Below are 11,547 nucleotides of genomic sequence, written 5' to 3' on the forward strand. Positions count from 1 at the left end.
CAAAAAAAAAAAAGGCAAAGAGAGAGAAAATCCATCATTCAAGATTGCAAAAGAACTTTAAAGCAAAAGTACAATGGCCAGGTTTTCTGTAAGATACAATTCAACATTTATGAAAATGATATTAATGTTCAATCGAATAAAAAGGAACAAAATGCAACTAAAGGCCTCTCACATGTTTGTAAAGACCCATATGTAGCTGACTAATTTCTGAACAGCAAGATCCAATTACAAAGGGAAAAAAGGAAAAGAGATTTAGTGAGTCGATTCACATATCAGGCGCTAATGGTATATTGGAAGTAATAGATTTCCACAGTTTCTCTATCATGAATGCATCAGAAATATGCTAAGAAGATTTAAACACCAGCCAGAAAAAAACAATATATATATATATATATATATATAAGGTTAGAGACTATACCTGTGTAATTAAGATATCTTGTCCACCAGCAGAGATATCGTCCTTGCCACCTGATACTTCTGGTAGCAACTCATCAGGAGTTTCAGAGGGCATGGCCATAGTCTCTTCTCTCGCTTCCCCCACATTTTTGGGAACTGGACTCGCATGATTGTCAATGCTAACTAATGACTCAAAGATCATAACATCTTTTTCAGATGGATCAATCCTTTCAAACCCAGCCTCCACTTGATTCTGGCTTGTATGAACCTCTACCAAACAATCTTTACTTTCCCCGACTGTGCAGCTAGAAGAATGAGATTTCTTACTACTAGATCTTGATTTTCTAGGACTAGCCCATGCCTCCCATCAGAATTACCCTTTATTCTCTTGCTTTTTTCCTTCCTCGAGGCATCTTTTGGCATGAGATACGTTTTATCATAAAACATTTCGCTGTGTATGCTTGTCTTGGGACTTCCAAAAGCACTAGAAGAAGCAGGAAGAGATCTAGATCTTGATAAGTTTCTGATAGATCCATCCATCCAGCCATCCCTACTGCTAATTCCCAGAGGTTCAACCCACCCATTTGGTCTATCATTACTTGAAAATTTGTCACTAATTTTGTCCCCAACAATCATTCCAATTAAATCTGCTGGCATTAAGTACTTATCAGGGATAGCAAGCATTTCAGCCAGTGTGCTGCCCTTACTAACAACTCCCTGCTCTTGAGACTTGTTGGTCATTTTCCACCTCTCTGACAGTCTCTTCTTGGCCTCCTTGCTCACAGAGGATTCAGCCAAAACGTATGATGAAGGCTTGTACTTGTTACTCAAGTCAAATGAATTTCTTGATTCCACTGTAATCGCCTCTGATTCATTCCCAGACATGTCACATGAACTCTCATCCCCAGCATATCCTGTAAATCCAGCAGATGAAATTTTCATAGAACCACTACGGAAACTATTTCTCATTTTTTTAGTTATTTCCCTCGCAAGTTCTCTAGATTCTCTGGACTTATGACTTGAAAGCCCCACACTATCAGGAAAATTTTTTCCCCACCTTAGGTTTCCCTTCCTATTTTTGCTACTCGGAAATTCTGTGTGCACCCTACAATCTGACAGGCTAGCATGCGAAGAACAAGGTGATGAATCACAGCTGGTACCATTCTTGGCCTTCCGTATGTTCGGTTTTAACACAACTATACTTGTAGGTATAGGAGCCAACTCATCCTTCCGTTCAAATGGAGTTTTTGTCGAATTGAGAGCATTAGCATATCTGCAGTCAGGGTAGGCAAAAAGACCATCGCAATGGTTCTGGGGAGATCTAAGAGTTCGTCTCATTGACTTCCTAAGTTCACCACTTTCATACTTATGAGCACCTGACAACTCCTTAGCTTCCATGCGACCCTGATGAGTTTGGAGAGGAGCACCTCTCAGATCATGCATATGCTTTGTGAACAATGAATCTGGTTGTTGTAGAAATTTGAGCAGACGATCTTTATTGGAGTCTGGTACCTCAAGTGCATCGTGGTACTCCTTCATATACTGTAACTTTTGATCACTTGAAAGATGTTTAGCCTCCATGAACTTCTGCTGAATAAATGCCATCTCAGCATCGGAAAGCTTTGAGTTTGTAAGCCCCAGTGATGAACAACTGCTACTCTCTATCTTTGATGTTTCCAAAACCTCATGTACATCCTTAAACTCTTCCAGCTCCTTTGAGCTCCTTCTAGATGATCGATGGTCATAAAATGATCCACTCTTTGGAGCTTTCTCTACTGATGTTGTCCTCTTAATATAGTTCTCCGAGGACTTCTTTTGTTGTTTGTGAGCAGGCTGCTGAGGTGGCAGCCCATCAAGACCCATCAATCTGGCAATAATACTTGGAGATCTTCTTTTGTATTCAGTTTCTCTCAACATCTCTTCAGCTAATAACTTCTTCATTGGAGTCCCAATGGCTTGGTTTAAATATCTCCACCCCGGTTCAAACGTGAACTGCAAAGGCCAAATGCATTTCACATAACACTTAAGTTCAGATTCTTTTTATGCATATGTAAATTCAGAACAGAAAAGATAGGCCAAAAAACACACACAGAGAGAGAGAGAGAGAGAGATTGAAATTAATAGAACTTGGAAAAGTTGTTGCTCTTACAAAATTTACGAAGAAGAAAAAAGAGAAACAATTTAGTTATAAAATTTCAGTAAAAATTATAACAAGAAAACAAATCAATCAGTAAATTCCAGTACAAACAAAATAAAAAGAAAACAAGCGCACCGAGTTTTCATCCGTGGTACCACTACTGCACCAAGTAGAATCAGAGGCCAATTTCAGAAAGTTCCTCTGCTTCTGAACCTTCTTGTTTCCTGGAAATGGATCCCCATAATGGCATTTGCATGACCATCCATGACTAGTGAAAGTGGGGAAGGAGCTTCTCGAGACCTTTTGAAGAAAGCAAAGTTTAAATAATTAGAGAAGAATCCAAAGCCAAGAAACATTCAGTGAACAGTGTACGCCTATTCGGACATACATTGCGACCGAAACCCCTAAATGAAAAGAAATTAGCAACAGCTTGGAAACCTTATTATTTTGGTAAGCAATTTAACAGCACCTTCCCTGCTATTTGACGGAAACCCGAGGCAAGAATCATTATTTTTAAGAGAATCAAACGAACGAAGGAAACACAAAAGCAAATCAATCGATAAAAAGGCAAAATCCGAGGAAATAGCAAGCAGAGACCATAGGAAAAATTTTCATCTTTGAGAAAAAGCGATGAAAAAAATAAAAGACAACGTGGAGAGAGAGGAAATAAATTAAAAAGAACGCTTTTAAGAGTAATCAGTAGTCAAGCTGGAAATGCAATGATTTTCCATCATATCCCTAGAACTCATTAAATCATGGCTGATGCCACTACAGAAAAGTCACCCTTGCAAATTCCAAATTTGACTTTAACGAAAAGCACAAGAAAATACAAAAGTTAAACCTAGTTGATGATCTCTACATTGCACAAACAGAACAATCAAAGAAGAAGAAAATGAGCTAGGAACTTCATCTTTAGAGGAAATAACTCGAAGAGATGAAAACATGAATTCCACGATCTTTATCATTATTCTACTGTTTTATTAAAATTATTTCATTTTCGGAAAACAAAAGAACGGACAAAAACAAAGAGTTTCAATCATTTTCTTCTTTAGTTTTCTCGACTTTCTCGGTCACCAAACGGGTTTCATATGTTAGATAAGAAAATGCAAGAAAGAAAAGAAGGGTACTAAAAAAATTATAACTCTTTTCTATCACCTGAGCCCAATTCAAATCTCTCGCTCAGCAGTCAGTTCCTCATTTTTTTTCCAAACCAGAAACCAAAAAGAAAAAGGCCCAGAGAAAAGAAAATTTGAAATTTAAAAACTTCTTTTCCTCACGTTTCTCAGCAACTAACCAGAGCGAAGACTACATAACAACTTTTCGAAAAAAGAAAAACGAGCTGACCTCGGGGAGTTCGTCCCGTCGAGAAAAACCTTCCGCCGGAGCTCCGATCAGCAATGCCTGCAATTTTGGACCCCTTTTCCCGGAAATTGTCCATCCTCACTCATCAAAAGTAGTTTCTTTCAAAGCAAAAGAAACCGAAAACGAAATGCATTAGAAGAAACCTGAATTGGAAACTTCGGAAACACGCTCGCGAGAAAAGAAAGGGAGAGAGAGAATGGAAAAAAGGAACTGAGTAGGTTGCGGAAAGGGTGACGAAATCTAAAGGCGGGATCTTCTGATCTTGCCGGATCCTCTGATCTTAGAAAGGGAGAAGGACGAGCATTAAAGATGGGTCAGTTATTAGTGAGACGCGTCGACGACTACGAGAGAGAGAGAGAGAGAGAGAGAGAGAGAGAGAGAGCGAGAGAGGGAATCCGTGAATGTGAGAGAGACTCAGCGACGAGTGTGGGGTTTTTGAACATTCAAAAATAGGAAGTACTGACAGCCATGTCTACCCCTCTTGGCGGGCAAGTCTTCCGTTGTCTCCTTCCGCTCTGCGTCACTGCCATTTGCTCCACGTCTCCCCGCTAATCACTTTGCCACGTTCGCATGCTTTCCTTTCTTTTCGTTTCTTTTGGGTGGTGTGTCGTGGCTGCTTTTAAGTTTTAATTAATGAAAATGAGTTAATTTTAGAAAAAAAATTATAAAAATTAAATTTATAAATTGATATAATTTAATATTAAATTATATTAAATCATATTCATTATAAAATAGATCTGATATTTTATATCAAATTATATTAATTTATAACTTTATTTTTATAACATTCATTTATAGACTATTATTTCTCTAAATAAAAAGTAAATAAAATCATGTTTAAAAAGTTAAAATATATCCCAAATTATTTTCCTTTAATCACTTTTTAATATAATATTGAATAATTAAAAAATAATTTTTATTTTTATTTATTAATTACTTAATAAGTTAATATCATATAAACTTATAATAAACGAAAAGATGATAAATAGTATTCCTTCAAAATTTTGTTCTTGATGCACAAAGAATCCAAGATCCAATGGTAAATGGGGTCTCAAAATAAACTGATACTTGGATTCGAGTCAGGTCGTGGAGAAATGCTTTCGGTTCCCACTGATTGTTAGGTTAGGTTTGAACGATTAATTGAAACGAAATGAGTTAAAATTAAAATTAAAAATTGAATAAAATATTATTATTTTATAAATTATAATAATAAAATTAAATAAAAAATCTCTGAATCCAAAAAGAGCGATTAATCCGGCGGAGTCCATAATGTCTCACACACCGATTATAATAATTAATGACCAGCTTCCTGCGACTCAATATCAACCCGGTCTCATGAATGTAATCAAATCTACATAAAGTCATAAACTGTAGTACCCTTAAATAGATATCCAAGAAAATTCAACATCACGGCCTGCATGCATGTGTTATATGTCCCACAAGCATATGTGCATTATTATTTAATGATTAATACCATGTTTATCATTCACACATATAAAAATATCTACTAATTATTCATAAACCTCGAGTCGATTCTGTTTTCAAAATAAAAAAATCAACATACGGGCCAGGTGCTATATAGACAATAATAATGATATGTCAATATAGTAATATGAAAATGAGATATAAGTACCTTACTATATAATATAACTTATATATATTATGGATTGTGAATATACATTATAAGGAGTACTAGTGTCACACCTGAAATAATAGAAAAACTCTACTTTACCGCCCAAACTGTACAGTTAGGTTTGACCGCTCGATTTTTTTTTAATTATTTTTACAGAAGGATGAAGAAAATGATTTTAAATGTATTGATGTATTTTTTTATTTTTTAAAAATATTTAAATACATTAAAAAATGTAAATAAAAAAAAATTAATTTTACAACTAGCGGTAACACCGCCCGAGTAGTACCGCTCAAAATATTATGCATTGAACCAATAATCTCTGCTTCAAAAATCATGATATATATGCATGTGGCTGTACTATTTACTTTTAAAATTCACATTTGTACTAAATTATGGATGCAATCTAGCTAGAAGCATTCGATTCATTATTCAAAAGATTGGCAATAATAGTTTTTAGGTGTAATGAATATATATTTTCATACAAACAATATACACTAGAACACAAATACATAGTATGTATTTTTTTTATATATAGCACATGATAATATGTATTTTAATGATCACCATGCATGCGCTTTATGTCTATATATATATATATGGGGAAGAGAGATTCGATTATTAATATTCTTTTAGTGAGAAATCAAGATGTTGTTAATTGATGGAAAGGATCTCGACACCATGCATACGCGCTTTTAATTATGCCTCACGGGTTAGAGTTTTATGCACAGCTAGCTAGCCCTATATATAATATAGATATATACCTATTTAAACGCCTAATTTACATCCTAATTTCTCTTGGTTTATACATGTATCTATCCAAGCAAGTAGAGGATTAATTAATTAATATTTCACAGTACTTGATCATGATGTGGATGTGGACGTTGTTATCAACATTATTATATACAATAATCATGCCCATTATTACAAAAAAAATGTTTAACATTACTTAATTAACTAAACAACATATATCGTATGGGTTTTGTTTAGACTTTTGAAGCACTGAAACCCCAAAATTAGCTACCATCGTGCGTGATCACCGATCATGATAAGATAAGACAATGACGTAGAGACCAATCAGAGCAAGGAATCTTCCTCGGTTTGTTTAGCTACACAGTTTAAATGAAATGAGATAATATGTTTTATTAAAAATTAAATAATATATTATTTTTATTTTAAAATTTAAAAAAATTAAATTATTTATTATATTTTATATAAAAATTTAAAAAAAATATAATAATAATATGAAATGAAATGAAATAATTTTAAATATTTAATTATATTTAAAACATTATTCATCTAAGGGAACCTAGCTAGCCATAAGCTGGTAGGCTTGCGTATATAGGCAAGTTAATAATTCTTCTTGGTTTGGTTTTGATGTTTTGTTTTGGGCAATGAAGTTGACTTGACCTTTTTGTCTTTTGCTCTGGCTTCTGGGAAGCTAGCTGGAGCATGTATGCATGCATGCACATGTATACAGTTGCCTAGCTCGCGCGTCTGTGGATATGTGGCTCTAATTAACAGTACTACTACCATGGTCTAATTTGACTGGGATTCTTTTAGACATGGATCCTTAATTCATGATTCGTATAGGAAAAAGACATATGATAACTGGGAACAAATGGAACAAATGATACTTCGCGATCCACCTTCGTTCATTTTTTGGGTTTGTGTGTAACATTTATTGGTATGTTTTAGGTTAAGTCTCGTTTTGGTTTGGCATATCATTTCAACTCATTTTATTTTATCTCATTTTATTTTAATATTTAAAATTTATTTATTTTTAAAAATGAGATAAATTGAGATTAAAGTTAAAAAGTTAAATAAAATATTATTAGAATATATTTTATAATATTATTTTTGTTTTAAGATTTGAAAAAATTGAATTATTTATTTTATTTTGTGTGAAGATTTAAGAAAGTTATAATAATGATGAGGTGAGATGAGATGTTTTCTGAAACAAATGAGGCCTAAACATTATTCAAATACAAATAATTTTCAATTTTTTCATTTAATCATTACAATTTTTCTAAACTTCCAAACAAAACAGAAAAAATAATTCAACTATTTCAAGTCTCAAAACAAAAATAATATTAAAAATTTATATTTTAACAATATTTTAACTTTATAATATTTTTATTCAATTTTTTCTCTTTCTTTTTTCAAAACTCATAAAACATCTTAACTCAAATTATTTCACTATTATTCACAAATTATCTCACTATTATTTATAAATTTTTCATCTTATCTCATGTGATATGTGGAACCAAACCAGGTCTTAAAAGTTAGACAACGTACATGTGCGGCAGCTTACATAAGTTGATCCAATGGGAGTTTTGGATACAAAAAATATTCATCTCATCTCATATCATCTCATCTAATTATTATAAATTTTCCAAATCTCTATATAAAATACAATAAATAATTCAATTTTTTAAAATTTTAAAACAAAAATAATATTAAAAAATAATATTCTAATAATATTTTATTCAACTTTCAAATTTTATCTTATCTTATTTTCCATATACATCTCATCTCATCATTATAACTTTTTCAAATTTTCATATAAAATAAAATAAACAATTTAATTTTTTCAAATTTAAAAATAAAAATAATATTAATGATATATTTTTTAATAATATTTTATTTAACTTTTAATTTTAATCTCAATTTATCTCATTTTATCTTAACCATACCTAATTTCTCGTTAAGTCCAGAACAAATAGCTTTATGATCCGATGGGCCATGCATGCATGCATGATTTCTGTTTCCACAAAAATCCTTCTTACGGCAAAAACTGAAATTTGACTTTCCGCTAAATTATTAGGTAGTCTGAGGTTTGTACGTACGTAATAGATGCTATTGCTGCATGCTCTCTATACATATCCATTATTGGGGAAATATTGATGTCAATAGACGCGCCATCTATATATAGCTACCTAGCATTTATATATAAAGAGTAAAGACGCTGCCTATCATGTTGTCGTACTGGCGACAGCTCCCCGGCTGGCCCAACACGTCGTTTGTTCTGGCCAGAGTTACTCCCTTTATGAATCTATGATTACTCGTATATATAATTGTAGTCTATAACATGATTTTCCAGTACTCATATATATAATTGATTAGCGGCCAGTCTGCATGCATGATATGATATTACTAGAAAATATTATGGTCATGATGCGCAGGAGGCTGAGTACGTATAGAATATGATATGACCGATGATCGATGCTCACCGGCCCACGTTCGCATTCCCATGCATATTTTGTTGTTTAGCTGGCTGAGCATGATCACCATAATTTGTGTACGTACGTGAACATGGAAGAAAAGCAAAAGATCATTAATTGTTGTCTCCAATACCCAACATGCATAAAGTTAAATTAATAAAAGCTAGCTACCTGTAGCTGGCTTGTAATTCAATACTACTCTTCCATTGCATCACAGTCATGATCATGATGATGGTGCGCCGGGCGCGCCTATGTTTTCTTTCTTTTCGATGATCGACACTTTAATTTTCATAATGAGATCATTGATCGTATATAGATAAGGCTGTTCAAAAGAAGCATGTGAAAGTAAGAGGCCGTCTAACAGTCCCACCATTCATAATCATGCAGTCCGGCACCCAACTCTATATATATATATATATATATATATATATAATATGTATGATTTTTCTAGAGATCGGCAGATCAGTAGTTTCCAAGAGACTTCTAGAAAAAGAACCAGAATAAAAGAAAAAACAGCTAATTAAAAAGCGATGATCAGTCTTAATTAACAAGGTGTTAATTAGGTCGAAACCAACAATCATGGCTTTTGAATTAATGCCTGCAATTATCTTTGTAACTTTTTGACAAAGTTTGGAATAACATGGGCATGAGTTGTACTGATCTAGAAATTAAACCGACCGATGCATGTAATATTTAACATGCACAGAGATTTCAACCACATGAGTCTGACTCAAACAGTGGTCATGACATTTGGCAAAGCAACATTAGGAGAAATTCATTGATTAATTAAGTTCTCATCTAACCATCGTTTTCTGATCATCCCTTAATTACATTTTAAAATTAGCTACAATATTGAACCTAGCTAGATAGATATAAGATGCATGGTCTATATATATTATGCATATGATTAATTAGCTAAAATTCTACTCAGAAAAAGTTTAGCCCTAGCTAGCCTCTCATATTATTAATTAATACAACAGATTAAGATATATATGGATTTCCAAATAGCTAGACTCTTCTCCATTTTCTTTGAGCAGATGTTTATCCCGAGGGCTTGCCATTAGTAGAAAATTACTTATTTTTTATCGGTTATTTTTTATTAAAATGAGTTAATTTTTTTTATAAATAATTTTTTTATCGTAAATAATTTATTATAAATATTCATTTTACAATATGACAATTAATACTAATCAGTTCATGATTATAAATAAAAAAAAAAATCATTTGTTAAGGTCCCCATGCTTTGGTGGCCTGGTATGTCTAGATGACTCTCATGGCTGCCTTTAATTTTCTGTTGATCTCGATCTGCTGGCATTACTTAAACCTACAACTATGTACAGTACTGCGGTGGCCTGAATTAAATAATCATATGTATTGTTGGGGTGTTTGAATTTAATTGCAGAAAAGTAAGGTCTACTGGTCTAGTAAATTAGGCAGCCACTTTTATAATCCGAGGGGGCGGTGTAGTAGGGCGATTTATACTTATGTAATGATACCCATTTATTTATTTTTTGACTTATTTATCATTTTTTTTGTTTTCCTTTTACTCTTTAAATTTAAATTGAAAATCTGAAAAAAAAAATGATCATTTTGCATAATTTAAAAAAAAATAAATTCAATCAATTACCAACGTAATCATATAATTTAACTAAATATAAATTCAATTTTATAGAAATTGACATTATTTTACTTTTTGAGTTAATTTTTATAAAACTGAATTTACTTTTAATTAAATTATATGATTATGTTAGTTAATTGAATTTATTTTCTTCTAAATTATATGCAAGAAATTAATGTTCTGGGATTTTGAATCCCAATTCAAATACCACAAAGAAAAAAAAAAACTACATAGTAAGGCAATAGTAAATAAAGTGTAAGGATATCATTATCGTCATACTTAATGCCTTACGTATTTTGGTTAATAGATTTTTTTTTATTCAACATTAAAAATTATTTTTTGATATGGATTAATCCATATTTATTCTTTTTTTTTTTTAAGAGAGTACTTACCATAAGACTGCAAAAATTATTTATCCTATATAAATAAGACTTTGAATTTGAAGTTATGCATTTATATTTTTGGAGTTTTTGGATTATCAGAATTTCTCTTTAAATTATATAAAGTAAACTTATACGAAACTCATTTATCAAAGAGAACTCGTGCGAGAACTCGTGTACCTTCAAAATTAGTCGAGACTTAGGTTGATTTGGATGGAAAGTTTAAATGAGATGAGATGAGATGTTTTGTTAAAAGTTGAATAAAATATTGTTAAATATATTTTTTTAGTATTATTTTTATTTTAAAATTTAAAAAAGTTGAATTGTTTATTATACAAATTTGTATGAAAATTTGAAAAAATTATAATGATGAAATGAGATGTAATGTTTTGTGTATCCAAACATTTTTCTCGAACACCTAGTACTAGTAAAAAAAACTCTACACTGTACATCTCTTTACCCGGAAACATATATATGTTAAATTAGATTGAATTATGTAATCTTATGGCATTATCATCACTATATAGATGGGCTTAGTGATAGAGGTATGTTGATTTTGACGAAAGTCTACAATTGCGCATTGATTAAATTTTGCGAAACAAATATGGTTTGGGCTAAGATTTGAGGCTTGGACTTAATATTGTCAAATAATACATGGCTTTTAGTTAATTTGTCTCCAGGATCAAAACATGTTGGTTTTTAATGGGCATCATGAAGAAAGTACTTTACAGATGGATCTCTTAAACTTTTAAGGCTAGTAGATTAGTAACCAAAGATTTTAAATAAAAAGAGGGCAATGA

At 32.0% G+C, this 11,547-nt stretch overlaps 1 protein-coding gene across 1 annotated transcript; it reads right to left on the reverse strand.

Annotated features, from left to right (window-relative positions):
• Positions 1-521: 521 nt before the first annotated feature.
• Positions 522-4,145, reverse strand: LOC121266955. The gene is made up of 4 exons (XM_041170818.1): positions 4,039-4,145; positions 3,878-3,950; positions 2,669-2,833; positions 522-2,388 (listed from the first exon to the last, which is right to left on the reverse strand). The coding sequence occupies exon 4, from the start codon at positions 2,335-2,337 to the stop codon at positions 667-669; it is 1,671 nt and encodes a 556-aa protein (XP_041026752.1). The 5' UTR covers positions 2,338-2,388; positions 2,669-2,833; positions 3,878-3,950; positions 4,039-4,145; the 3' UTR covers positions 522-666.
• Positions 4,146-11,547: the final 7,402 nt, after the last annotated feature.

The sequence above is a fragment of the Juglans microcarpa x Juglans regia genome, chromosome 5S, assembly GCF_004785595.1.
Source record: "Juglans microcarpa x Juglans regia isolate MS1-56 chromosome 5S, Jm3101_v1.0, whole genome shotgun sequence".
Taxonomy (NCBI): domain Eukaryota; kingdom Viridiplantae; phylum Streptophyta; class Magnoliopsida; order Fagales; family Juglandaceae; genus Juglans; species Juglans microcarpa x Juglans regia.